The sequence below is a fragment of the Aspergillus eucalypticola genome (assembly GCF_003184535.1).
Source record: "Aspergillus eucalypticola CBS 122712 chromosome Unknown BO83scaffold_38, whole genome shotgun sequence".
Classification (NCBI taxonomy): Eukaryota; Fungi; Ascomycota; class Eurotiomycetes; order Eurotiales; family Aspergillaceae; genus Aspergillus; species Aspergillus eucalypticola.
In genome coordinates, this window is record NW_020290312.1 from 119147 (window position 1) to 147083 (window position 27937).

The 27937-nt window shown below is 48.4% G+C and overlaps 7 protein-coding genes and 3 non-coding genes across 10 annotated transcripts; 5 read left to right on the forward strand and 5 right to left on the reverse strand.

Moving 5' to 3' along the window:
• The first annotated feature begins 44 nt into the window (after positions 1-44).
• Positions 45-2015, forward strand: rmtA (protein-arginine omega-N methyltransferase HMT1). Its single transcript, XM_025532318.1, has 7 exons — positions 45-314; positions 370-383; positions 446-465; positions 523-632; positions 695-1026; positions 1088-1559; positions 1610-2015. The coding sequence occupies exons 1-7, from the start codon at positions 223-225 to the stop codon at positions 1614-1616; spliced, it is 1047 nt and encodes a 348-aa protein (XP_025382947.1). The 5' UTR covers positions 45-222; the 3' UTR covers positions 1617-2015.
• Positions 2016-2377: 362 nt separating this feature from the next.
• BO83DRAFT_403319 (putative trimethyllysine dioxygenase TmlH) lies at positions 2378-6005 on the forward strand (the record flags this gene model as incomplete). Its single annotated transcript, XM_025533608.1, has 16 exons — positions 2378-2497; positions 2558-2606; positions 2748-3068; positions 3130-3223; positions 3309-3580; positions 4014-4081; positions 4148-4326; positions 4378-4395; positions 4458-4524; positions 4584-4644; positions 4695-4794; positions 4852-4957; positions 5008-5107; positions 5165-5653; positions 5703-5774; positions 5890-6005. The coding sequence occupies 16 exons, from the start codon at positions 2378-2380 to the stop codon at positions 6003-6005; spliced, it is 2232 nt and encodes a 743-aa protein (XP_025382948.1).
• A 236-nt stretch (positions 6006-6241) lies between these two features.
• Positions 6242-8094, forward strand: BO83DRAFT_441553 (proteasome regulatory particle base subunit RPT5). Its single transcript, XM_025536349.1, has 3 exons — positions 6242-6696; positions 6798-7213; positions 7269-8094. Exons 1-3 carry the CDS (start codon positions 6377-6379, stop codon positions 7925-7927), a joined length of 1395 nt encoding a protein of 464 aa, XP_025382949.1. The 5' UTR covers positions 6242-6376; the 3' UTR covers positions 7928-8094.
• Positions 8095-11465: 3371 nt separating this feature from the next.
• BO83DRAFT_393499 (uncharacterized protein) lies at positions 11466-12528 on the forward strand (the record flags this gene model as incomplete). Its single annotated transcript, XM_025532979.1, has 2 exons — positions 11466-11654; positions 11770-12528. The coding sequence occupies 2 exons, from the start codon at positions 11466-11468 to the stop codon at positions 12526-12528; spliced, it is 948 nt and encodes a 315-aa protein (XP_025382950.1).
• A 2923-nt stretch (positions 12529-15451) lies between these two features.
• On the reverse strand, positions 15452-17458 carry BO83DRAFT_348347 (mitogen-activated protein kinase mpkC). The gene is made up of 9 exons (XM_025528840.1): positions 17241-17458; positions 17124-17171; positions 16889-17018; positions 16786-16829; positions 16630-16729; positions 16205-16561; positions 16073-16151; positions 15820-16003; positions 15452-15761 (listed from the first exon to the last, which is right to left on the reverse strand). The coding sequence occupies exons 1-9, from the start codon at positions 17294-17296 to the stop codon at positions 15497-15499; spliced, it is 1263 nt and encodes a 420-aa protein (XP_025382951.1). The 5' UTR covers positions 17297-17458; the 3' UTR covers positions 15452-15496.
• A 1875-nt stretch (positions 17459-19333) lies between these two features.
• On the reverse strand, positions 19334-20579 carry BO83DRAFT_163011 (uncharacterized protein). The gene is made up of 3 exons (XM_025526333.1): positions 20423-20579; positions 20170-20371; positions 19334-20103 (listed from the first exon to the last, which is right to left on the reverse strand). Exons 2-3 carry the CDS (start codon positions 20326-20328, stop codon positions 19366-19368), a joined length of 897 nt encoding a protein of 298 aa, XP_025382952.1. The 5' UTR covers positions 20329-20371; positions 20423-20579; the 3' UTR covers positions 19334-19365.
• Positions 20580-21446: 867 nt separating this feature from the next.
• On the reverse strand, positions 21447-21565 carry BO83DRAFT_t253. Its single transcript has one exon. It is a non-coding gene; the product is annotated as a tRNA-Phe (tRNA).
• Positions 21566-22528: 963 nt separating this feature from the next.
• Positions 22529-22601, reverse strand: BO83DRAFT_t252. The gene has a single exon. It is a non-coding gene; the product is annotated as a tRNA-Phe (tRNA).
• A 557-nt stretch (positions 22602-23158) lies between these two features.
• BO83DRAFT_t251 lies at positions 23159-23231 on the forward strand. Its single transcript has one exon. It is a non-coding gene; the product is annotated as a tRNA-Phe (tRNA).
• Positions 23232-24074: 843 nt separating this feature from the next.
• On the reverse strand, positions 24075-26488 carry BO83DRAFT_324636 (uncharacterized protein; the record flags this gene model as incomplete). Its single annotated transcript, XM_025527981.1, has 2 exons — positions 24075-25989; positions 26070-26488. 2 exons carry the CDS (start codon positions 26486-26488, stop codon positions 24075-24077), a joined length of 2334 nt encoding a protein of 777 aa, XP_025382953.1.
• Between the last annotated feature and the right edge of the window lie 1449 nt (positions 26489-27937).

A 27937-nucleotide genomic window follows, 5' to 3' on the forward strand; every position in this document is an offset into this window, starting at 1 on the left:
AGAAATTCCTAACAAGGCAAAAGTTAAAAAAAAAGAGGGCCGCGCTTGAAGGGATCTTTGAGGTGCCCATATCTTTTTCTCCATAACATAGCTGTATAGCATTTTTTTTCTCTTCTTTCTTCAGTTTTTCCTTATCTTTCCCCTTGCACATTCCTCTCTTACTGTGCCTCTGCCTCTTCCTTCTGTCTTATCGACTATCACCAAATCGACCGATCCGCAAATATGGCCGGAGAAGCAGACTCTGCTGCCATGACCACCAGCAGCGCTGATCGCATGGTAGGCATGGACCACGCTGAAGTGCGTTATTTCACGAGGTATGTCCAAGATAAGAAGTCTTCTTCGCATCATTCATGCTGACAAAAATTACAGTTATGATCACCATGGTAAATACTATCAATGACCTAAGTAACTTAGTCGGATGTGGCTAATCTCGGACCCCGCTCAGGCATTCATGAGGAGATGCTTGTAAGTACAATTTTACCACAACGCCTTGACTATCGCTAACCACCACTTATTTTCTAGAAAGATGATGTTCGTACTAGATCGTACCGTGACTCTATCTACCAGAACCGTCACATCTTCAAGGACAAGGTCGTTCTCGATGTCGGTTGCGGAACTGGTATTCTCAGCATGTATGTTCAAGCCGATCGACTGGTCAACAATGGGATGTTTTTTAATATATTTGGTTCAAAAGGTTCGCCGCCAAGGCAGGTGCCAAGCATGTGATTGGTGTCGATATGTCGTCGATCATTGAGAAGGCTCGTGAGATTGTTGCTGTGAATGGCTTGTCGGACAAGATCACCCTGCTCCAGGGAAAGATGGAGGAGGTTGTCCTCCCTTATCCTAAGGTTGATATCATCATCTCCGAGTGGATGGGCTACTTCCTTCTCTATGAGAGCATGTTGGACACCGTTCTCTACGCCCGTGACCGTTACCTTGTTCCTGGCGGCAAGATTTTCCCCGACAAGGCCACCATGTACTTGGCTGCCATCGAGGATGGCGAGTACAAGGATGACAAGATTGGATGTAAGCACACTTCACTTGGCGCCACTATTCTCGATGAACTTGGGACGCTAACGGATCTTAGTCTGGGACAATGTGTATGGATTCAACTACAGCCCGATGAAGCAGATTGCCCTTACCGAGCCCCTTGTCGACACTGTCGAGATGAAGGCGCTCGTTACCGACCCTTGCCCCATCATCACCCTTGATCTTTACACTGTCACTCCGGCCGACTTGGTCTTCAAGGTACCCTTTTCGCTTCCTGCCAAGCGCAGTGACTTCATCCACGCAGTGATCGCTTGGTTCGATATTGAATTCGGCGCATGCCACAAGCCCATCACCTTCTCCACCGGTCCCCATGCCAAATATACCCACTGGAAGCAGACCGTCTTCTATCTTCGCGATGTTCTCACTGTCGAAGAGGAGGAAGTTGTTTCCGGTGTTCTCGAGAACAAGCCGAACGACAAGAACAAGCGCGACCTTGACATCAGCATCTCCTACAAGTTCGAGACCACGGATCCGAACCGTTACTCCGAGGGCAGCTGCTTCTACAGGATGTGAGTAATCGTTTCTGTCAAAGTAACTCATCATGTGCTAACCCTCGCAGGTGCTAAATTCTTGGCCATCCCTTGTTTCTTCGGTTGCTTAGCTATTTTGCTTGGAGTCGACTTATGTTCACCAGTAACATAAAGTGGTTCTGCCCTGTGGGCAGCATAGCATTTTAACGGAAGTTCACTTAGTATGGATGTCGGTCTGATGGAAGGTTATATTTTGGACTTCCTTTGATTTCAGTCATGCCATTTTCATCATTTTTCTCGGCGTATACGGAAGGCAAGGCAACGGCATCATCAGTTGGCGCGGTACGGAGAGAAGATTTCCAAAGGACGATTATGAAGCTCCTCGAATTTCCCAAGTAGATACCCCGAGTCGACGCTCAGTCTAACACCTCCGACGTTCTGTCTATGCATTACTTAGCTTCAGGTCCATTAATTTCACGAAGTTCAACTAAACCAGTTCACTACCACTGATGATTTCTTTTTAAAGCCCATCCATCTTGCCATTCAGATAACAAAAAAAAAAAAAAAAAAAAAAAAAAATCTTAAGGTACATTGAAAGGTATGGCAGTCTCGTCACTAGTAGACAACAATCAGTAATCGGATAGGGAATGTTCTCGGCCAAATCGGCTGATACGTGATCGAGCCTCGGTTTGGCCGGAGCCCCGCAACGGCATGGATTACACTAACTGCCCCTTCTGGGGGCCTTTCTCCGCATCAATGTATCTTCGACCTCCTGATAAAGAAGCGTCTCCTGTAGGCCCTACCATTGTCCCCAATTGTGTTTGGTGGATTTATCGCATCTTCATCGACCTTCCATAATGTCAACCCCAGGAGCTGGTCATGAATTCCCTCGCCAGGAGGTGTCCTGGCTCAAGCGGGACGCTCTACTTTTTGCCTACAGTATCGGCTGCAAGGCCGATGAGCTGCATTTTCTCTACGTGAGTTCCATTTTATATGCTTCTATCGACTACACATTTTCCTTACCGAGGTTCGCACAGGAGCTCCATCCGAACTTTGCGGTTTTTCCCACGTATCCTATAATTCTTCGTATGTATAATTTCCCGGTCCAAACCTACGAAGTGAAGTATCGCGGTGTTTAAGGATTATGTTCCGGATAAGAACTCTCCGGGTTTAATGTTCCTCAGCTGCATGGCCTGAATGCCTCACTAACAACGTGTTCATTAACAGCGTTTAAGCTCACTGATCAAGAAGTAACGGACTTCTATGCCCGTTCTGGTGGATCCCCTATCCCTGGTGTTCCAAAGTTCGACTATCGCCGCGTGGTTGACGGCCAGCGCAAGCTCACCATCCTTAAGCCGTTACCTCCAACGAGCGAGGGTAAGAAGTTCGAGCTACGCAACAAGGTCATTGGAGTCTATGACAAGGGCAAGCCTGGCACTGTCATCGAAACAGAACAGACTATTGTGGACAAGGAGACGGGCGAGATCTACTCAAGAACTGTTAGCAGCGGTTTCTTCGTTGGCCAGGGTAACTGGGGGGGACCGAAAGGTAAGGCTTCCAAAAGCACTGTTATATCAGACGTTCATGTTATTGACGCGGTGGGTTTAAGGCCCCAGCAATGTCAACTACGCCCCACCTGAAGGCAAGCAGCCAGATGCCGTCCATGTAGTCCAAACAACTCCGGAGACAGCTCATCTCTATCGGTGAGATACCGCCCCAGCCACATGAGAGTACTAGTGTCGTGGAAAAGGTGGATCCTCGAATGCTGACATTGATACCGCCGATTAGACTCAACGGAGACTACAATCCTCTACATGCTACTCCCGAGCCAGGTGCGAAGATGGGCTTCGGCGGCGCCATCGTCCATGGCCTCTTCAGCTGGAATTCCGCTGCCCATGGTGTTCTGCGAGAGCTCGGTGGTAGTGATCCGAAAAATCTTAAGGAGATTCAAGCGCGCTTTGCTTCGCCAGTTATACCTGGTGATAAGCTTATCACTGAAATCTGGAGAACGGGCAGTCTCCAAGATGGTTATGAAGAAATTCGATTCGTAACCAAGAATGGTAAGGGCAAGGCGGTCCTGAGCAACGGCCGCTGCCTGATGAAGGTTACGGGCCCAAGAAGCAAACTATGATTGGCAATTGAGGTCTAGTTAGAGAGTGTAGAGATTTATCACCAGCTACTCTTCTATTTAATAACCAGCAACTTTATGGATAACCAATCAAAAAATGGAGTTCATCGGCCATCTACTACGTGTACACTGGAATTAAACGAAAGATAAGATCATAATGGCGGGCCGAGGCCTAATTGACGGCCGCACGTGACGTGGGGCTTGATATGGGGTGACACTGTGGAGATCCATTGTTTCCCATCAATAATCCTCAGTTTGTGTATAGTAAGATCAAAATGTACAGTGTGGCCAGTCTCTCTCTCCTTAGGGCACTTGGTCCCTTGAAGCACGCAAGGTATGACGCCCAAGGACTCTCTCACATACAGTGATGATTGACCGAGGTACTAGCACATCGCGTGCCGTGTCATCATTCACCCCGAAATATGTCAAATTGGTAAGAGGCAGATCATCAAATCCAGTGAGAGTAGCAATCTGATACAGGGGTGCACTCTTTTCAAAGACCTACAAGTCATCATCCGTCTCAACTCGATTCCCTTCGCTAGTACGCGCGAATTCATCAGTGTCAAATGCCCGGGCCACATCCTCTAACAGCGATAACGAGGATCCCTGGCCTCTCCACTTAAGAAACCAAAAGTGGGAGTCATTGCAGCTCAACCATGAAGGTCAAGCCAGTAATTTGTAAGGATCCCTACTATGCAAACTTTTGGATCACATGTTAATATCACACAGTGGGACGTTTTGGCTCCGGTGGGCATACCCAAAGCTACAGAGTAGCGCATGTGCACGATCAGTAACTTACTTATATTCAGGGACAACTGCCAATGTTCGAAATGCATCCATCCAGACACAAGACAACGAACCGTTGATACGTTTGCGGTGAGTCAGTAAGTTAATGTCTTGTTACGGATGGAGTTACTGATCATTATCCCGCACAGATACCTGATGATATCCGTATCAAATATCTCAGTTATGAGAAGGATGGTGTGAAGGTAGACTGTAAGCGAACATTATCCCGTCATCTTACAGTGGACATTGACTTTGTAAAGGGTCGGACGGACACCATGCCTATTATCCATTTCCGTGGCTCAAGAGCCATTCCAACAAGCCTGTTTCCAAGCTGGAACCGAAGTCAGAACTACATTTCAGGTACTTCAACCGTTGAGCTGCAGTAGCTACCCTTGCTGAGATACCAATTCGACTCAGAGAGATCAAATCATACGTTCCGGGCAGAGACAGTACATTTCCAACATTTCCTTACGCAGACATTATGGCCGACGATGGTGCTCTGCGTGACTGGCTTGAAGGAATTGTAAGCTATGACTCCATTGCCGACCAGAAAGACTTGCTTACATTGCGAAGTACGACTGGGGATTTGCATTTGTACAAGGAGTTCCTACCAACCCCGAATCAACCGAAGCTCTCCTAAAGAGAATTGCTTTCATCAGAAACACTCATTACGGTAAGGCAACATCCTTGGCCGTTCCTGTGTCGGTTTCTGACTCTTTTCATTTACAAGGTGGATTCTGGGATTTCACAGCCGACTTGACCTTCAAGGACACCGCATATACGACGGAATTCCTCGGAGCACATACGGACAACACCTATTTCACCGATCCTGCGAGGCTCCAGCTATTCCACCTTCTATCCCATACCAATGGAGATGGCGGCGCCAGCCTGCTTGTTGACGGTTTCCGGGCTGCATCGATTCTTCGTGAGGAGAGCCCGCAAGACTTCGAGTTATTGATGTCGACGAACCACCCTTATCACTCAAGTGGGAATGAGGACGTATGCGTGCAACCGGCGGAGCAAGCTCCAGTCCTTAAGATTCACCCTGAACTACAACGGCTATATCAGATTCGCTGGAACAACTATGACAGAGCCGCCAAGAAGAACTGGAACTGGGAGGAACAGGTCAAATGGTATACGGCCGCACGGCACTGGGACGAGATAATTCGTCGCAAAGACATGGAGATCTGGACACAGCTTGAACCAGGGACAGCCCTCAGTAAGTGTTGCAGGGAACGATGTTTGCAAACAGGACTAATTTGCCCAAGTTTTCGACAATTGGAGAATGCTTCACGGTCGCTCGGAATTTACAGGAAAGCGCAGGATGTGCGGTGGATATAGTAAGTGTCCTTTACTGCTTTGAATTCCTTTTTCAGAATGTTTTGCCAGCCTTCGATTACATGTTTCTTGTTATCGTATCCCTGTCCTAGAAACCAACATGCTGACACTGGACAGTAAATAATGACGACTTTATCTCACGATACCGTCTCCTTAAATTCGGTCGCGAGGAGGTCCTAAGAAACATCGGCAATGACCAGTGGTCCCTGGATAACCCCAACTACTACATCTGAACCTGTTGTTCCGTGGGGTATGTGCAGGCAGCTGATAACTGTACATTGACATCAGTTGGTTGTTCTAGTGTATATATCCTAGATCCTCTGTAGACTTCAAGGCTTAGAAAAGCTCATTGAGCGTTGTTGGTAGTGTTTACCGAAGCGGACTCGCGCAAGCTATTTGTAATGGGATCACGTGACGTAGGCAGGACAGCTGACGTTGTTTGGCCGGAGCTCAAGCATCACGACTCCAACACAGCTCAAGTTCCCCAACCCTTTCTCCCTACGTCCATCACCTTCGACAAAACACGCCGACACCCCGATTCAGATACCCTTCCCGCTCTTATTACGATTTTCAGCCTCATACGCCCGCACTCTAGTTTTCCACCATGTCGACCTTGGAAGACCTCGACGACCTTGAGCGTGAGCAGAGAGACAAGAAGAAGGACCAGGGTGATGACGGCGATGGCAGGAAGCCCGAAGGTGAAGGAGATGCTGAGATGAAAGATGCCGATGCCAAGAAAGATGAGGATGATGGACTCTTGGACGAAGAGATTCTTAGCTCGAGCACAGCGGACATCGTCAAGCGACGGCGGATGCTGGAGAATGAGCTGCGTATAATGAAGAGCGAATACCAGCGCCTGACCCACGAGCAAAACACGATGCGAGAGAAAGTCAAGGATAACCAAGAAAAGATCGAGAACAACAGGTAAGCTCTGAGTCCCGTTGTCTTCGGTTCCGCTGGCGTCTGTTCGACGCGGTGGCAATTGCGGCGCAATTCGGGTCATTTACTAACAGTCTGTCTGATAGGCAATTACCCTACCTGGTCGGAAACGTCGTCGAGCTTTTGGATTTGGATGTTGAAGCTGAGGCGGCCGAGGAGGGGGCGAACATTGACCTTGATGCTACACGGGTGGGCAAGTCGGCTGTCATCAAGACGTCGACCCGCCAGACTATCTATCTCCCTCTCATTGGTCTAGTAGATCACGAGAAGTTGAAGCCTGGTGATCTCATTGGTGTCAACAAGGACTCATACCTCGTCCTGGATACGCTACCTGCCGAGTACGATAACCGTGTTAAGGCCATGGAGGTCGATGAGAAGCCGACGGAGAAGTACACCGACATTGGTGGCCTGGATAAGCAAATCGAGGAGATTGTGGAGGCTATCGTATGGCCTATGAAGGAGGCTGACAGGTTCAAGAAGCTTGGCATCAAGGCACCGAAAGGTATGCAATCCTTGGTCTCTTCAGCCTAGCACGGGCTTTCTGACACACTTCACAGGTGCTCTAATGTATGGACCTCCCGGTACTGGTAAGACACTTCTTGCCCGAGCCTGTGCAGCAGAGACGAACGCCACATTCCTCAAGCTCGCCGGTCCGCAGTTGGTGCAGATGTTCATCGGTGATGGTGCGAAACTTGTTCGTGACTGCTTCGCCCTTGCCAAGGAGAAGGCACCTTCCATTATCTTCATCGACGAGCTGGATGCGGTCGGTACGAAGCGTTTCGACTCCGAGAAGTCCGGTGACCGTGAAGTGCAGCGAACCATGCTTGAACTGCTCAATCAGCTCGACGGATTTGCCTCGGATGATCGCATCAAGGTCCTCGCGGCCACGAACCGTGTCGACGTTCTCGATCCCGCCCTGCTCCGTTCCGGTCGTCTGGACCGCAAGATCGAGTTCCCGCTACCCAACGAGGAGGCGAGAGCCAACATCCTGCAGATCCACTCCCGCAAAATGGCTGTGGATGACCGGGTCAACTGGGCGGAACTGGCCCGCAGTACCGACGAGTTTGGCGGTGCTCAGCTGAAGGCTGTGTGTGTGGAGGCGGGTATGATCGCTCTCCGGAAGGGCATGAGCAAAGTAGGACACGAGAACTACGTGGATGCCATTTCGGAAGTACAGGCGAAGAAGAAGGACACGAACATGGGTATCTATGTCTAATTCGGTCATCGTCACGATTATCTACATGATCTCCGGGTCGTCATTATGCTATGTATCTACTCCTACTGCAGCTTAGAGGATGCTATTAAATATGTCTCCCTTGGCTGAAGATGCTATTACCTCTCTCATTTTATCGTAATTATGCCGCATAATCAAACCGTACTCAGAGCTAAGCGAAGTAGCCTCTCAGATATTCAAAGATCGTATCAAAAACTTTAAAGCGTCCGTCTATAGAATCCATGCTAAAGCAGGTCAGGTGATGCACCCGCCATGCATCTCAACCGCAAGTTTCCTAACACGCTCATCATCTCACCACCCGAGCCCTCCTCAAGGACTAAAGGATGCGTGCTCCCACATTCTGCCAACCCCACTTACAAACCCAGCGTCTGTTTGCCGTGCTAATCCTCTTCCCACTTTGTCCTGGTACAAGCCGTTACCTGGGGTGAGAAGAGGAAGGGCCAAGAAAAGCGGACGATGACAGCCACCAGAAACCGAGCGGTCTGAGAACCTACTTACTGACAAGCCAGTTCAACCAACAATGAAATGATCAGCAAATGTACATGCAGCTTCTCTACTCTACTGATCCTGCCATGACACAGCCTAGGCCCACTTTTAGAACCAGACTGCAGGATCCGTATTCTTGTCGATCTATGAAGTGATACAAAGCTCCGAGAATCATTACTAACATAGAGTATGCGAGGTGAGGAACTCAATTCTTCTCCGTTATGTCGGGCTTATGGCTAATTGAAAGCTTAGGGGATCTGCATGGCTGTTTGGAGCCGGTGTCATGGTGCCACCGCGTCATACCTGAATGCACTGTGTCTGTATAATATAATTGACCAAAAGCGGTGATAAAGTTGCAGCCGATGACTGGAGTCACTCTATGAGGTCATCTTGTTCAATGGAACGGGCGCAATAATTGGTATGACTTGTGGCTGTGGCCTCAGTTGATGAGTATCTTCCACGTCTACGATTCTCACTCCGGAATACGAGACGCAAGATAGCCACGAAATTGGATGGCCAGTACTACTGCCCAAAGGCATTCCAGAGAGCAGTGGTGAATTCGGTCTTTCTATGAAAGGCAGGCCACCCGATGAAAGACGCCGACTTGTCATACGGTTTTTTACAGGTGAGAAGGGCAAAGAGACAGCAGCACCCAGACCAAGTCAGGCCTAGTGCCAGAGCATCTTGCCCGGAGAGTTTTGTTGTCGATTACTGCGTCGTGTGGCACGATCGGTTAATGTCGGCCGTGCCGGTTGGCCCCTTATTCTTGATCTGGTTACAGGTCTGGACATGTGCCAACTCCACGAGTGGTAGATGGTCCCTGATGACTGCCTACCCTTCCTGTCTGGTGGGGAGGGGTGTACTTCTTCAATTCTCATGGGGGTGGCGCTATCGGATGTGATCGGATTCGTGCCTGGGAAGACAACTCTTATAGGCTGTTCTGCAAGCCACCATCCTTGTCCGACCTGGGATGCACACATGCTGACTACGTTTTCCTCTGTCATCGGACTCAGGTCGTCCCTTATCTCACACCGGTCTCCCAAAGTTGTGTACCTTCAGCCTTCTCATCCGATCAACTGACTCTATTCTTATGAGTGTGAACCTAAATCATGATGGAAACGAAACACGCGAGACGTCACTCAGGATGACCGCATCTTCTGAGGGCTTCTTTGTTGGTCTGCAACAAGGATTTCGTAGGAAAGTTTGGGGGGAAAGAAACTGTGCCAAACGACCCCTACGCTTTACTCCGCATTCAACACCCAGTGAGAGCTACAGAAGAATCAAACCATACACTAATTAACATTACAGCCATTTTCACTCCCTTGCCATAGCTACTTCTACTGGCTATGTATGGGCTAGATATTTTACATGTGGGATGCCTACCTGGGGCTACAGTTAGATCAAAAATCCCTTCTTATGGCAGTAAACAAATTGTGAGTGCCCACGGCTAATGACGGAGCTGACAAGTTATTCCTGAGCCACGTAGGATACACATGGTGAGTGGGTAGATGGGAAGAATATGCCAGCGCCAGGAGAACATGAAGCGGTCTACAGGAGACACTCCCGTTGGGTAGTTGTGTCTCACTTCCTAAGTTGCCGACCTCCGATGGCGAGCAGCACCCTTTCTTCATCCATCTGCTCGTCCATTTCCGTCTTTCCCTGTTCCTCAATGATTGGCCCAAGGCCTTGGAACCGGTTTATTGGACATGGATAGCCTGCCTTCAGAGGCTTGGCTTCCTGCCTGCGTCATTTGGATCAGTTGCCCCTCATCGATGGATTGTCTTCTCTATCTCACTCTACTCCTATACGGCTCACTGGCTGTTCTACCCATTGGTCAGCAGTTCTCTTTTACCAAACCATATCCTCCACCCAATCGATGCCCCTACATTATTCACACGACTAGTAGCTGCAATTTGGTGCAGTGGGTATAGATGGTATCTCTGTCTTTGGAGCACAAATCTCTCGCAAGTCGTTGAGTGTTTAGCTAAGACATTGTGTGTGTAACACAAAGTATGCTTTTGGGGCATTGACTGCAAGGTTCAATGATATTAACAACATTCAGTTCTGCCGATCTGTCTCCATACGATTCCATCTCGTCTCAAGCCGCTTGAGCGTTTGCATGAGGAACAGGGCCAGTTATGTGAATGTGCCGAACATTAGACTGCAGTACAAACTCAACCACCATTTCAGTGACAGAATATTAGCAGGCGGGATATGACTATGGCTCCGTCCCCATGATGTCGACACTGCTCTGGATTTGCATGAGGAACAGGACCAGTTATGTGAACGCGCCGAACCTTACAGTACAGCATACCCCCATTCACCTTTACGAGAACGAAACCATGGCAGGCAAACCATGGCTATAGGTCCATCCCCACGATGCTGGTTCTACTTTGAACTTGCAGGAAAAGCAAGACCGGTAACGTGAACGCGCCGAACCTTAGACTGCATAATACCCTCATCCACCTTTACGATAACGGAAGTTTGGCAGGCGGGGCATGATAATGGATCCATCCCCATGGTGCCGACGTTGCTCCCAAAAGACATGAGCAGGATCATTTACGTGAACGAGCCGAACCTTAAGAGTGCAAGGCGCCTTCATCCACCTCTTACAATAATGGAATCAGGGCAGGCGAGGCGTGGCTATGGGCGCTCATGAAGCCGACTCTGCTTCAAAAGGACTAGTTGCGGTTCAGGGCGCTGAACCTTAAGAGGCCAAGATGTCCATCCATCTTCTCGATGACGAATTCAAGACAAGTGAAGTGCGCCTATAGGTTCTCTTGGTGCCAACGCATCACTTCACGGTCACTGTGGATGTATCTGGGCTTGAGAGACACAGGGAATAAACGCCTCCGGGGTGAGGGGCAATGAGGGACACAGACAGGACAGACTTGAATATGTGATAAGGACATTCTTATAAGTATGAAGAGAAGTCTCCCACCGGAGCAAAGACCACAAGCTATTCTTTCTCATTCATAGCTCTCAACGCTACAGACCCCGAACCATCTACGCCATTTTTCATTCCATCGCAACCATGTCCCCACTGGACATGTTGATTAATTTCCTCAATAACCTTGTTTTCTTCTTACTCGGACCCTCCGAGCCCACACTGCGACTTCTCCTCAATCGTCTAAAACAACACGAGGAGTTCCAAAGATCCAAAGTGTTCGTGACTGGTGACTACTGCCATTCGCACCACGGCGTCCGGCGATGGGCAGGGACTGTACGATACTCCTCCTTTCCCTCATCCTCTCTTCTGTTACTCTATCAAACCCCACCCTCAAAGCAGTTCGATGGATAGCTTGCTAATTGTCATTACTTCATTGTACCTAACGAAGATCACCATCCAAGTCTCTAGCCAAGGGAACTATCCCGCCCAAGATCTCGCAGACGTACTCGTCCAGGAACAAGCTGGGATATTCAAGAAGTCTGCTCCATCCAACGACAATTCTTCGGTGGTGACTATGGCCATTCCCTATCGCTTGGGCATACCCGTCAATGTCAAGATCGTTGCTTCCCGTTTTCGAAGAGAGGAGCAGCCCGGCAACACTTCCCGGGAGAAAATCCTTCAGGATGCTTTCAAAAAGTGTCCTAAATTGTTGGAGGGCTCTGACTCTAGTCCTGACATCCCGTTTCTTAGTCTCTCGCACGCAGTTCTGCTGGAAGTGGTGGATTGGCTCTGTAACACCGATCTAGTTTGGAGACTAGCCGGCCGGCTAGAGCCAGGACACCGGTGGTCTGCAGAACAGAGAATGGTGATTGAAGGCAAAGTGAGGCGCCTCGTTAGATCGCAAAAAGGATTGTGGTGGGGGAAGAAGAAGACCACTGAACAGTGGAAGGAACATCTCCGTGTTGTTATTAGCGGTTCACAGAATGACTCTCCCTCTTTGTCTCTTCTTTCAGGGTATCCCTGGTATGTGCGCTTTGCTGGTATTATCGCTTCGGCTTGGGTTCTTTCTTATTTCGTATGCATGCTTCTTAATGGACTGTGGCCTAAAGAGCCGGATTCGTATTTTTCATCTTTGTTTTCAGTGACGTCGCGACCTAAGGCGCGGGGGACCTTTTCGGAATTCCTCCTTTGTGTTTGCAATCATTAAGTTTCTTCTTTTCTATTCAAATACCGGATAACAGAATGTCATTAATTTCGGGCTAAAAAAAAAAAGAAAAAAAAGAAAAAAAAAAAAGGAAATTCTTATTAAGATACATACTCATCTACGATTAGGGAGCTTTCACTGCCGTAGATAAAAGACGTTCCATTGCGATGTAGAGATCAGTCAATGTCTTTGATTACTTCTAGCAAGATGTAGAGGATGGACTCTATCTTGGTCTACATTGAACGTGGTTGTAGTAAGGACGTCTTCATGGGGATAGTCCAGCCAGTCTGTGGATTGAGGTCGAAACCAGACAGTGGAGGTCTCTGGTTTTCAGGTGGGGATGTGGTCTCCACGGCGGGAATATGCTCAAGTGTTTCACTTATAGGAAGGCCATGTGCCATGCCATGGCATGGCATAGTCTAGTGGTAAGTTCAGGAGGGGTTAACGGAGTAGGCGGGATCTAGTCCTAAACCATCCACAGTAGGCTCAGGATAGGTAATACGTAGGAGAATGCTTAGCATGTGGACCCCTCGTGGTAATTGCCGATCCGAACCCATCACTAGATGGATGCATCTGGCCCAGGTGGATTGGCTAATGCGGAAGGAAGATTTATTAGTACCAGACAAATAATAGTACAATGTAAATAAAAGCAGTAGTACTTCAATCTTTGCAAATGATAATTGAAAAGTGGTACTTAACAAGTAGTGAGGATTGGTTGGCCGATCTCGGGGCCCGAGCAATTCTCCGCTAAGCCTCTTGCAGAGTTGGAGACAGGGAGAAGATTGCCCGACCAGGTATCAGGTCCGAAGTCCACAGAAAGCTGGACGTCGTATGATTACATCTACGACTGCGTATCGTTCGCCGTCTTTATGTTGGGACTATATCGCGGCCAATGTCATCACCCATAGGGGGTGGTTGACCTTGCTGTGTGCAGCTGCAAGGTCCAATTCCACCATATAAGAAGTAACATCCCCAAGGAGCGTCAAAACGTGCCCATGTGTGGCCTCTCCGCACTTTGATAGCAGCAAGAGAGGGAAGATCAGATATCTTCTATGACAGAGTTTGTTAAACTTGGATGTTTGGCCGGAGAAGCACTGCCGAGCCCTACCTCAGTCAGACAGGAGAGAAATGTGTTTACCCCGTACAGACGAGGCGGTGGTTCCAAGGGCTTCAGTACTAGCATCTTCTGAGTAAGTATGATCAGTGGGGCTGGTAGCAGATAACTGAGCTTCGGACTTCGGAAGACGGCATCCCAGCACCGAAAGATGCTCACAGTACGTACACAAGCCTTCCGAATCAAAAAACCGTCCTTGTGTTGAGGCATGTCAGCATATTTGCATGCCACCTTTCCTGGGTAGCTGCGATGGAAGACAGATAAGAGCGTGCTATTTGGTATTGTAGGCAAACCCATGGTGATGTCTCCACACTGAAGGAGGGACATGAAAGGAAGAGAGATTATGGGAGCTTCACGACGCCTTGGATGCCCTTGTTGGCGGTCACAGATGGCTGACAGAGCCGCCAGCATGCTATCGTACTTTCAAGTGCTCTATTCATCCCCCAGGGCTGAACGTTTTGAAGTCAGTGGAGAATAAGACATGACGCTAGTCTAGTTGTTGAATACGAGTACTGACTTGACTAGACTACTGCATACAGTCCAAAAGTGGATGAATGAGACGGAATTGGCAGAGCGAACATTGCCACCTGACAGTGGAGTCAAAATACGCGGCTCAACTGTGATGACTCTCCGTTAGTCAACTGGAATTATTCAACCAGGAGTGACTGACATGGTGTTGGTGTATTCAAGATTTCAAGTGTTGGGAATAGACTAGTTCGTTGGTGGTTCCCAGACTCAGGTAACGGGTGGCCCAGTGCACACCGGGCCATGACCGTCTCCACTCCCCACCTCGCTTAGGCTCTCATCCCGTAGAGAGTAGATCTAGACTAGATAGATCTGATGGCCTATCTCCTAGTCAGCCCCACCGTACGAGATCTGCGTGGGAGGCCCTTTTCTAGTACGGTGTCTTTTGCCACCCCCCTCGGACTGACGAGGCCGTTGGAAAAAAGGTTCATTTACTTACTGTATACACCACAGCCACTGACTAAGGGCTGGTTTTGCTAGCCAGCCAAGTTAGCTGTGAGCTACTATGGAAATTATCCTGTTAGACGGCTGAGCTGTGCCGTGGCATCGCCTGTCAGCTAGTTGGCTAAGTGAACAGCCTATGGTTAATAGGCACTTGGTAACCAAGGTGGCGAGTGATGCTTTTAACCAGATTAAGTTCAGATGAACACAACTAGACTTAATGAAGCAAGGAGGTGTGTCTATCCTTCGGACACCTTCGGCCGGGGCGTTAATCTGGTCAGCGGTGGGTTCTTTACCATAATCGATAGAACTGGGCCAGTTTGGCTGTCCACATCCCCGTATATTCCTTCCCAAAGATCGAGGCGTGCTGCGACGTTCGCGGCGGGATGAATTATCAGTCCAAGGCTTATTTATTTCCCCCGCGAATCATGCGGTCGAACGCCCTAGTTCCGACTAAGTACATAATATCGTTGAGGATGCCTGATGCATGACTGGAATTACCATTAACGCTCCAGAATATTCCCGTCAAAGAAGATTCGCGGAACTCCGCGGATTTGAGAGTACGATTGGCTCGGCCATCGGAAGGGCCGTCATTAAGTATTGACGACCCATACTATCCCGTTTTGGGGTACCAGTACTGTCGCTGTCTGTTCGCACCCTTAAGACGAAAAGTATTTCGCTTTTTACTGAGTTGGGGAATGTGCACGACTCCAATACAACGCGGGCCAGGATGTGGCTCCAAGTCTGTCCCATATAATCCGGTACTCTCAACAGGGAAGGGTGAAGGAAGAGTAAAAGTCTTCATCATGCCATTTAGATTTTTTTTAAGGGTATCGAACCTAAAGAATCTGCTCGACCCCGGGCTTAACCTTGTGATTGGTATTTTCATGCTCACCCAATTGTTGTCGGTAAACTAGTCTCAGCTGGATCCACGTAATCTGATGCTGGTAATGATAGGTCAAGGCCTCCAATGTCCCACGTGGACCAAGGCTCCAAAAGGCTAAACGTGGAGTCCGGATTTGTATCAGTCTCCCGTCCTGGCACGGGAAATGTGCTGAAATTCGGGAGTAGATCAGCTCCGGACATCGGCTCTTCAGCAAGGGTCACTGGGTGGGCTAATTGGTCGGATTGGTGGTAATCCAGCACTTCTGCATATCTGCATGCTTTGTGTTAGGGTATGGTACGCATAGAGTAAAGACACCAGGGAAACGTGCATCATAAGCTTGAGGGTCTCCTTGGAGAGTCGAGCGCCGTCGAACGACCAATCGAATGGTCTTTCGACGCTGGGCTCATCAGTAGGATCATGATATATCTGCAAATAGCGGTGCTCTAGAGCATTGCTGGCCGATATCCTGGCGTGTGGGTCGAAGACCAACAACTTGTCGAGGAGGTCCACGGCTGTACCGCAAGTTTCGGTAAGTAGGGGAGTCCATCATTTCATCTATGCCTAAACAGAACATCACATACCAGCTTCATCGACGCTCGAGAACATTGTCCTTAGACTGCGTGGCTGTCTATCCCCAAGTGACTTAACTATCTGAACAGTCTATCATTCAGGTGAGCATGGGACTGTTATAATGGTGGTTTCTCGAAACGTACGTTCTTACTGCAAATTCGATCGATGACCTCATCAGGAGGGTTGCCCAAGAGGTCGATAATCAAGTAGAATTGATTGATATGGTCCTTCCCGGGAAACAAGGGCTTTCCAGAGAGCATCTCGGCGAGAATGCACCCGGTACTCCAGAGGTCTACCTCCACGCCGTATCTCTGCCATGTCAGCATGATCTCCGGTGCTCGATAATAGCGTGTAGACACATAGCCGGTCATCTGATGTTCCTTCACTCGTGCGAGCCCAAAGTCGCATATTTTCAGGTCGCAATTCTCGTTAACCAGAATATTGCTAGGCTTGAGGTCCCGATGGATAACGCCGGCGGAGTGGATGTACTTCAGACCACGCTATGGAGGCTAAGTTAGTCATTTCTGGGCATTGGTACTCTGTTGGGGCTACTACTCCGCTGACTTACCAAGATCTGGTAGGTAAAGTATTGGACAAACTGGGGTTCCAGGGGTTTAGATCTCATCAACCGATTCAAATCCGTCGCAAGGAGTTCAGTCACTAAATATCTGAGGGGTAGTGGTCAGTGCCAGTGTGATGGCATGGAGGGTTTGTGGGTACTTACATGTCCTCCAGTGGAGAGACAAAAATGTCACAAAGACCGATGAGCTGTAGATCGTCAGAATGAAGAAGACGTCTGGAAGGAAGATGAATTGGGCCTGCCATACATTCTCGTGTCGAAAATGCTTCAAGAGTTTCACCTCTCGGAAGGTACGCTTTGCCACTGTGGCAGTCTCGAACGGCTTGATGACTTTTTTGATGGCGACTGCCTGTCCCGTAAATTGATCATGTGCCGAGCTGGATTTGAAATGTCAGTCATACCCTCACTCATCCTCACTCACTCACGATTCCTTCTCTCCCTCTTCCCAGCAGAAAACAAGAAAAAAACAGGGCAGAGACTACCAAACAAGGCCATACACCCCCAAGCCAATGGGTTGCAAGTTTCCATATCTACCCAACAGAGTTACGGTCAAGGTCAGACTTATTCCTTAGCGTCAAGTTACTGCTAGCTGAACCTACCGCTTTGTAGACTCGAATACCGTGCCTAGAAACTCGAAGCGGTTGAAGCCTTCCATGTTATCCGGATAGTGTTCTGGATTCTGAAACAGAGCAAGAAGAGCAGATGAGCGTTTATGATTAGGACCTGCAGTAGAACAGTTATTATGCAGATTTATAAAGCCATGGCCTGCCGTGTCAGTTCGGGACGAGCTTGAAGTCGTCCCCACCCTCCATCTCCGTGATAGGAGCCAGGGACCCGGCCCCATGAGGGGAGAGAGGGGGAACAGAGGCATGGAGCAAATCAAGGAAATTGGACCCTTGGGACACGACGTTCCCTGTTTTAGCCTTTTTTTTTTCTCCTGACTATCGTATGTACGGACGTGCTTTTGGCGCATAAGCGTCGTTGGCTACAGCTGGTGCTCCATGGTTGAGAGGGTGGGTCGACGGGCGAGACGGAGTCAGCCGTCTAATAAATTCAACTGCTGTCTTTGCTACCGGAAGCATTACCCGGCAGCCGCGCGAAAGATTGTCTTTTCTGTCTAGTCACTGACTGTACACGTGGTGATGGAGTCGTTGTTTGTCTCCAAGTCTGCTATGGATTGGTATGAACCCTATGTCTGGCCCGTTCGAAAAGAGGAGCACTGGGCGCCAACCACCTTTAGCACCCACCAAAACGAGTAATCACCACGGACCATCCCTTGCCAATTCTGATCCCAATCTCTATCTCTACATAGTCTTCAGGTCTGTCAGAACATAAGATTTTAGGGCAGTCCTATATCCACGGTCAGTGTGTCAGATCTCGGTCAGCAGCCGGCTTAAGCAATGCGATAGGCAGAGAGTCCCTAGTCAATCTACTTAATTTATTATCTGAACCTCCAACAGCATCTGATCGGAATCTGTCTTCCGCGTTTGCCACCCTGCCACGTAAACTTAAGCCTGTGGCACTGGCCAGTGGAGACTCCAGGATACTAGCAGTAGTTCCCTAGCTAGGATCATCAAAAGGAAGCCCAGAATGAGAAAGCAAGCAGAACAGCGTTGTACCCTGGTAACTTAGTAAAGTCTTTTTTTAGCGGTATTTGAGTGCTTCTGGTTTGTTCGTGGGTTGCTTTTTGCAGGGGTTAGCATAGGGTGTGCTGTGGGGAGACGGCAAGGGATAGGAGTAGGGTTTGAATAACAACAAGAGCTGGTTTAGTACTTCCTAATCACTTGTTACGACAATTGTCAGGCACGGAAAGAGTTTGGTGAAGAGACTCCAAGGTGAGGAGCGAACAAGGAGCACACCTTCCCTTGGCCTACTTTTGTTATGGTCTTGATACGTGCAGAGATGACAGGGAGTGTGAGAGGACTGCCGACTACTTCCAAGCAGGCTCTGAGCCATTTCATGCAAGAGTACACAGTAATTCAGAGTTAAGCCAATGTTAATCATGATGTCGTCCATTTTTAGGAATACTAAGGAATACGACAACCCCGAAGGCCATGATAGACCCTAGTAACGCCTGCCATGTTCACCAAGCCCCAAGTGCGGATATATTTTCCGGTCCTCGCCGATTATCTCATGCCACAGTTGCTTGTTCTAATACATACACCTTCTAGATCAGATATAATAGATTCTGGTCTATTAGCCGCTCGCTTGGCGGATTTAGTGAGCAGGTATCTTCGTAACATTACGTCAAGACAGGGTCAGAATGTCTGTGGTGTCGCGCAGCTATGTGTTCAGTACAAAGTAGTATCTCTGACCGGGAAAGCGCTACAGCTGAAGTGATATAGTAGTGCATACAACATCCATTCGTTATTTAGCATATGCCATTCGATTCTCTACTTGTCTCATCCCTTTTTTTCCTTCTGACTTTTTACTAGGAAGCTGGGGAAGTGGGTTTCATACTTTCTCTTCAGGGACACCAGGAAAAGGAAGTGTACTCCTTACTAAGGATAGACGCAAAGGGAAGGGGCATCTGGATCACTTATTTCTAGAAAAAAACTTGGTAAGTAATCACGCTCTATATAAAAATGATACATTTGATTTCTGAAGCCTAAGCTCACCCCATCTAGCCCCTCTGTTCGATAAGCTCTCGATGGAACCATCTTCTGGTGGGAAGAGCGGAAAGGAGGAAGGTATCGTGGGTAAGTGAAAGATCGACTCTGGAATTTAACTGGACATGATCTCATCAATCCATTCTTCATATAACCACACATTTCTGTTCTCCTTGACATCCTTCTTATACCTTTCGATATTGAACGGGTAAATGGGGTCTGGCATAGAACCAGCTTCCTGCCATTCTCCCCACAACCTGTCCATCAACAAGTGCTTGTAGTTCAATGTGTTACGCCTGTCCGCTTCCTCTCTATATAAGGTGCGAAAAGGTGCTTGGATGAGGTCAATATGAAAAAGTTCCGGAGGAAGTAGTCTTGCAAGTCGTGCATGAAACTTCACAACATGATGGTACCAGCGTTCGTCAAATCTTTGAACTACACTCAAATCTCTGATATGCAGGCTAAACAATGACTCTATCCATCGCGCCGGAGTGAGCAGCTTTATTGGATAAGAGGAGTTGCCGAAACCATCCTTATCCCAATCAGGAAGACGGCGGTCTGTAGAGAGAATGAAATTAGGGTCATTGGGCTCGGGAAATTCAAGGGGAAGATCGGGCATGAGCCAGAGCCACTGGGACTTCCGGAGCAGACCGACAGGGTTGCACAAATAGAAGTTCAAATAGCGATGGAAGTGTTTGGCAGGCCACGGGAACGGAAAAGGGGAAAAACCAGTTGGGTTTTCTGCCCAGCAGCAACCAGCAGTACAAGGATCCTCGGATAAACCAGCAACTCGCAACGCTCGTATAGCGGCATCCAGGCGATCGTCTGGAACCACGAAGCAAATATCAAGAAACTATTATCGATCAGTTAGCCTTGTTCAATTTCTTTCGCAGCCTACCATATGGTTGGTTTGCCTTACAGTAGCCCTATCCACTTCCTGGTAATGCACGTTCATTAAATCTCCGCAGGCCACGTAGGGAATCTTAGCATGATCCAATAACTTGGCTATCTGAGATCCCAATTTGAGCCGGTGTGCACCGGGATGCACAGGGGTCGATAACATTGATTTCCAACCCATCTTGAATATGAGACAAGGGTGGTGTAGTGGTGTTGAAGAGTAACTATCCCAATCAGTATCAGACGCTGGTCTTTTCGGGTTGTAGTTTGTTCACTCGCTGCTGGATGTCAAGACTTCTTGCGTCTATTTATGAATGGGGATGGTGATGGATTTATGTCCCAGCGTGCCTAAAGCTAGTTATCCATATTCATGGAGTTTACATCAGGTGTACATGGACTTTCCGAGTTCCTTCTGCTTGTTTCATTCCATTTGGCTTGATGGAAACTCTTCCTATGTTGAAAAGCCATTGCCTCAACTTGTGCCTTGAATGGTAGGTGCAGCAGTCGCATCCAAGATGTCGGGGAATCCCTACTGATCTACTGCTGTGCAGACGTGAATGACCATCAGCAGTACCTGCTCTCAGATCAGCAGCACATGAAAGCAATAGCATAAAGTATGCACGAGCCTTTATCATGTGTCTCAGTAGATATGCTGTGGGTATTCCCAGCCATCAATGTGGGATTGTGAGAACAAGTCACGGCCCTGTCTTTACATATTGGTATAGTAGACGCACACTCCATCTTTACCTCGCCCTTGATTCTCTTCTCCTGGCAGCCCAGACGGGATTAGACGAAGTGAAAGCATCATAACCATCTGGATATTCCAACATGTGCCACTTTTATCATATCACGAAATAAGTTATTCGAACTGTGAGTACATGAATCAAGCTAAGCTCTTGCTGTCTGTGTGCATCCAAGACTGGACGTTCGCATGACCAAAGACATACAACGGCTCTAATACAAGGTGTATGAAAATATATGTCGCGAATGTCCGAAAGAATGTCAAAAGTAATAAGACAAACATGTTGGATTGCGGCTTTAGACCGTCATCAAGTCAGGGGTGGCTGGATTATCTTTGAGGTAAGTAGATGGGAGAACATGCAATAATCGAGAAGATTTGAGGGGCTTGAACTAAATAAAAGGGCGGCGTAGAATGATTCCGAAATTAAAGAAGAGACAAAAAATAACAAACAAATAAAAGATAATGAGATCTGACCCAGAAAGAAGATTACGTTGAAGTGGATGATGGTGCGAAACCGATCCGTGTCCGAAAAGAACGGGAGGGGAAAAAAAAGAAAATGGGGCAAGCCGGGCTTGAACCGGCCACCTTCAGATTTACAGAGACATCCTTTCGGACGAAGCCTGTGGGCCGAAGTTAAAGCTTCAGTCTGACGCGCTCCCAGATGCGCCATTGCCCCGATTATATGAAAAGTAATGAATTTTAACTACTCTTGTAGCCCCTTCTGCAAATGTCAAAGTATACATTATGCAGCGAATCCGACCACTGAGTGTGAAATTTTCGCACTATATGTTATTTTTTCTTGTCTTTATTATTCTGTGATCACTTTCAGCATACTATAGTGGTGTTATTTAGGGGTATTTGCGAATTTGAGTTGGCTGGTACGGCTGTATACTGAGGCATTTACTAACATATTATCATTAGGCGCCGTCGACCGTCTGCGTCTAATGGTATTTGCACCAATATCGATATGATGACATTGACATGCATCTAACTGTTGAACTTGACTAGAATGTATCTTTTTCAGTTTAATGTATTGCAACTGACGCAGATAAGCCCCGTAAGCAAACACCTAGACTGCTCGTTCCCTGCCCAGTCCTTCGGAAGCCATGGAGTTGATTAAGAAACATCCCAACTGGAACAATCAGGCTCTACAACATGTTGGACAAAACCACATACTGCTCATCACTTCACTTAATGGTATATCTGTCTCTACCATGCCCCCAAAAGCATGTACTCAACTGCGTCTTACTTTCCACATCCACCTCAGCCTCAAGAAGTTCCCAAACAGGCGAAATCCGCTCTGCAATATCACCCCACAAACGCGACAGCTTCGACACTTGTCCTTCCCTGACATACTCCAAGGTAAAATATTCCCCACAAATTGAGTTAAAACATGGTCTTTGAGCCTTGTCTGATTAATGCCGTATCCTTCACAGGAATCTTCCCCCTCAACAGCATACAGCCAACCAACCAACTGAGTAATTACATAATCAACCAGAAACTCTCATGAACACTGACTAACCGTATACAACTAGCGCATCTACAACAACCCCACAACATCGCCTTCACCCACAATATGCAAATTATCCACATTTAAAAATCATAGAGGAACAGGAAAACAAATGAAATAAAAAAAGAATGGGGCAAGCCGGGCTTGAACCGGCCACCTCCAGATCTTCAGTCTGACGCGCTCCCAGATGCGCCATTGCCCCTTGATTAGTGATCATTGTCCAGGGTTTTGACCATATGAGGGAGGAGTACGTACTGGTTAGAGATATTCACAGCAGGCATATCGAGCAAATCGATCGATCGACTCATGCCATGTAACTTGATGAGGTATTGAGAATGTTCTGGACATGGTGGGTAGGGATACCACCATAAAACGTTCTATCCCTGCATGGTGATGGACTTACTATATTTACGGGTTCTCCGATACTATTCTAATATGGACTTGCCTGCGCCAAGAGATAGACAAAGAGGGAGTTGTTACTGGAAAGCATACAAAGACGAGTACTAACTAGAACATTGTACATTCTATGTGTTTGTAGTCTTCATTGTCCCATTATCAGGGCAAGTAAAAAGGGAAAAGTAGACGAACTCCCTACCCACTCAACCCTTCATCAACCACTTACCATTCTAGATACCCCGAGAAAAGATCAACACCCCTACTCTATAGTCCATCCCGAATGCCTTAGAATAATTGTTTTGATTTCTGTACGTCAAGCTCAGCTTCATTTAGCACTCTTTGAATGCCAAAGTATCAACCAATGGGGCAATGGCGCATCTGGGAGCGCGTCAGACTGAAGATCTGGAGGTGGCCGGTTCAAGCCCGGCTTGCCCCATTCCTCTTTTTTATTAATTTTTTATTTTCTTCTTTGTTCTTCTTCACCTTCTCAATTCGTTTTATTCTTATTCGTTTTGTGTATGGTAGATTGTGCGTCATCCAGTCTTACTTCCATCCTTTGCAGTTTTGTGATGAAGTGAGTTTGTTGAGTGAGAAGAAGGGGAGCATACTTACGGTTTCTTACATATATATATATCATGATATATATATACTACTTACTTGGAAGAAGGCAACTCTAAGGATATATTGTCTATCTGTCATCATCTATTTACTGTGAAATTAATGTCAGTTCTTGTTGGCAGTCCATAGTTATGCATTACGCACTAGGCATATATACCGATCAGTCTGATCGTAAGTAATATAGGTATACAGGAAAACGAGATATAAGATCGACAAATGCCACCCCAGATGATAAGCTGTACAAACGAAGACACATGGATATACGAAATAACCAAGAGCTGCAGCATCATGTAAGATGCGTTGCTCACGCCGGTGCCAAACACTATTAGACGGAGATGACCCAGATGGTAGCGATTCATGCGGTAATGAACCAACAAGACAATAGAGAGAGAGAGATGCCAATTAATGAGATAGAAATGGGAATAACCCCTGTTGCACCGGGTATGTCGAGGCCAGAAAATGTCCAGAGAAATGAAAAGAAAAAGAAAAAGAATATCCACATTTGATGAGATCGTCCATCCATCCGTCAATCCGTAAACGCCATTTCTGCGTGTATACCAACAGAAAGCATGTACCATAGCATGCCATTATTGAGAAAAATAAAAGTACCAATGAAAGGTAAGATCCGAATGCACGTCACCGGTGATGTACATCAACCTGACTAGAATAATCGCTTAATGTCAACTATTTCGACATTTCCTGGGCGGTCTCGTTCCATATGGAACCACCAGTCCCTTCCACTTTTGTGGCTATAATTCCAAGATCCGGTGCAGGAATCTCGGTCCCAAGGGAGTGCCGTTGTAGACGAAAGACTCATCGGCGTCGCTGGTGTTGTAGGGGTGTTTGGACTGGTGCCCAGCGCGGACCGACTGCCGATGCTGCCCCATCCAAAGCGTGAGGTTGTAGTTGAGGTCGGCGATGGCGGCTCTTCGGGCGCCGGTTTCGCGTGGCCCTTGCCGCCAAAGCAATTTACTCCAACTCCAGCAGCATATGTAAGGGACTGGCTGGAGGCCAGCACATGTTTCCAATCAACTAAACCTCCATCACCATCCTGCCCTGGTATGTCTGGTCGGAGGATAAATCGCGGAATTGAGATGTCCTTCTCACTTGTCCTACAGCCTATCCTCCCCATGAAGGCTGGCATCCGGAAGTCATACACGGTGACCGGACCTTCGTGATCATCGGGCAAGACATCATTCTTAGGCTGCACACCACCTATGCCGAACTCGTCCATGTCCAGATCGGACCCATCATCGGAAAGTTCGTCCAATGCATTGTCTGGAACGTACGAGTCGGAGTGATCAGTGATGAGCAGCCGCATTCCGGTTTCCGTGTCCTTCGCTGCCATATCAATAAAAGTCTGCGCTCGTATCCGAGCAGAAGTCAAGTTGTTCCCGGCGGGCAGGGCCATTGGTCGGGTCGTAACAGAGCCGTGGGAGCTACGGGGGAGGCTGTAACGGTCTGGCTTGAGCAGTGCTTGCCCGCGTGGTATCGGCTGGCATACAGCCTGAAGGACTCCCGGAGGTTCTATATCCGAGGGTGCTCGCAGTGCTTCAAGGCGAGGGAAGCCCACAGACAGAATACTCTGAGCTAGATGAGAATTCGGGGACTCTGTATGTCGCGGTGGTTTCACAAATGGAGTGTAATCGAGCCTGCCGAGCCCGGCGGCAGAGTCGGGTCCTGTAACGTCCCAATGCAAATATCGAAGCGTGGAAGAGGCGAAAAGCGGTTGAAAAACAATCCCATCGGCGTTCAGCGTAGGGTTCTTGTTGCTCTGGACGAACTTGAATCGTTCCAACTGTCTCAGCGATGACAAGATTTTTGAGATAGTAAGTAACGAATCGATGTTCTGTTCGATAAGGGCCAGGGTCTTGAGTGAGCGAGACTCTGGACGCATGGCAAATTGACAGAGCCCTGAATCAGTCACGCCCGGGAGGTTCTCCAAACGGAGCGATTCGAGTGACGGTAGGCACAGAAGCGCGCTGTCCGCAAAGGCATCCGCGTCAAAGTTGGAAATGCAAAGATTTCGCAGCGACGGCAGGAGGCTGACCATGCGAAGGAAGATGCTCGGTTCCAGGGCGTTGTTCTCGTTGACGCCATAAAGCATCAGAGTCTCTAGATTAGTCCATGAAACATGGTAGTTGAGAAATTCAAACATTTGCGAGGGGCCCAAGCTCCAGGGGCATGATGTGCTGCGAGGGGATTCTTCAACGACCGCCGGGGCCTCTCCTAGAACCCATGTGTGCTCCTTCAACTTTCGACGCGTAGACAACGCATGTGTCAGACGATCGAACTCATGGTTATACGGGATGGTCAAGCCGAGCAATCGTTCCAAGTTCGGGCACACCATGACGACCGAGGCGACTAGGTCTCGGTATTCTTGCCATTGAGTGCTCTGCTTCACTGTTGTGAACAACAGGTCCATTTGGGGGACTCGAAGCTCAAGAACGAGATTGGCCAGCAACTTCCTCTCCCGGAGGGTTCGTCTGAGCAACTTCAAGCGGCTTCCCCTTTTGAGTCGGTATTTCTTCAATTGCGACGGCGAATCGTTTCCAATGATGTGTATGCGGTTATACCTGGATGCATGTGACCTGATTAGCATACGCGGAAATAGCTATGACGAAGGGCCTGGCTGAAAGCAAATCAATATACTCACAACTTCGCTCTGACTCCCTTCTCCCACGCCCGGCAGGTCAAGGAAAGAGCGTGCAAGTCGCGCTGAAAGCATGTTAAGCATCCGGTCTGATTCGGGCCGACATGTAAAAGCTCCAATTGGTCTAGAATGACATCGTAGACTTCTTGCGGTAGTCGCTTGAACACCGATTCCAGTATCTTATCCAGGGAAGCAGCGGAGTCGAATACGCGAGCTGGTGATGTGGGAGAGATAGGAGAGTAGACTGTAGGGCAAGTAGAGACGCTGTAATTGCTCTTGAAGGAAGAAACTGATGACGTTCGAGAGGAGACCGGCTGCACTGTCACGGCATATGCTGCATCTTTGCAATGTATAAATTCGCTTTGAGGAATGGGGCTGAAGGGCACAGCAGCGCTCTCGGGTCTACTGGCGACGACACTCATTATGAACACCGGTGTTGCATTTGACGAGCACCGTGAGAGGGCGCACAGGGGAGGGCTAGCGAAGGGAAAAAAAAGTGGTGGTGGCGGCCTGTATGAATAGTGCGCAAAGACCGTTGGAGACAGAGAAAGGGGGAAAGGCGCTCGAGTGGGGAAACGATGGTCGAAAAGAACGGACGGCACAGGAATGTATGAACAGTAAATTGAGAGGCACACCAGCTAGAGCGTGTATATACGAAGGAGTGTGGATGTAAGGAACGAAAAGGAAAGACACACAACAAGCAACAGTAAGAAATCACAACGAAAGTTGTAATCTGATGGCCAAAGGAAGTAGTACTTGAGAAAGAGAGGGAAAAAAGAAAAAAGACAGCGGCGCTATTTTAGGAGAACGAGGGGAACATTAGCGTGAGAGCGGGCGCCAACAAGTATGAGGACCAGACATTTGGTCGGCTGAAAGTTAGTTTGGACGCCCAAAAGAGCTTAACGCAGGACCATTGATGGCACGAGAAAGTCAAGAGGCAGTCCGCCGCGAACACGCCACTTCTCCGAGTGTGTACATTCAGTAGTCAAGAGTGGTCGGACTACCAGATAGGAGGACTTGGGACGGCAGTCGAGGGCCGATCGTCCCCACCAGAGGAACGAGGATCTTAGGTTCACTAGTCCGTGGTGAGACTGCAGGGCATCGGCATCACAGCGACTCGTGCTGGAAAAGGAAAAGCGGAGACCTCGGCTCAAACATCACTCCCTCCGATATTCATCCATCCAATACTGACGGACCCAAGGAAGAGCAGCCGTCGCCAGGGGGGTGGAAGGGAGGAAGCGATGCTCGGTTATGACGGGCTGCATCAGCCGTACGGAGGATAATGTGAACTAAGCAAGCAGAAGGAAAGTGTCGGGCGACTCCAGGATTCAACTGCCATTGCAAAAGCGGACAGAGGCCCGTGAACTAAATCGTTAGCTGGAGGGTTAGTCTTTTGGAGACAGTAGTGGCGGCCGAAGTATCACCCCAAACGAGTAACGATGCGACAATTTAGTGATAGGATGAGCGACTCCGCAAATGTTTCGCAGAACGGCGCATCATCATTATCATCCCCAGAAGATCAAAAGGCCTGAAAACCGTCAAATGGCTTTGTTGTTTTGGATGGTGTAGATGGTAGCACACCGTAGCCCCGATCCCACCCAACCGAACCAAAAGTTTGGGATGGGTCAAGGATGACGACGGAGGTGCAGGAGAAGGAAGGAAAAAGGAAGGAAAAGGAGGTGGCAGCCCCGAATCCATGGAATCCCGTGCAGGGGATTGCCTCGACACCCGCGGAACGAGGCAGGAAGACTATACCGTGTAGAGTCTAGCGCGGTGACCGGGCTGGGCACTAGCGTCAGGAACAATCACGCTAGTCCCGAATTGAGATGATACGCTACGAAAGCCCCTTTTCAGTGCGCATTATTGCTCTC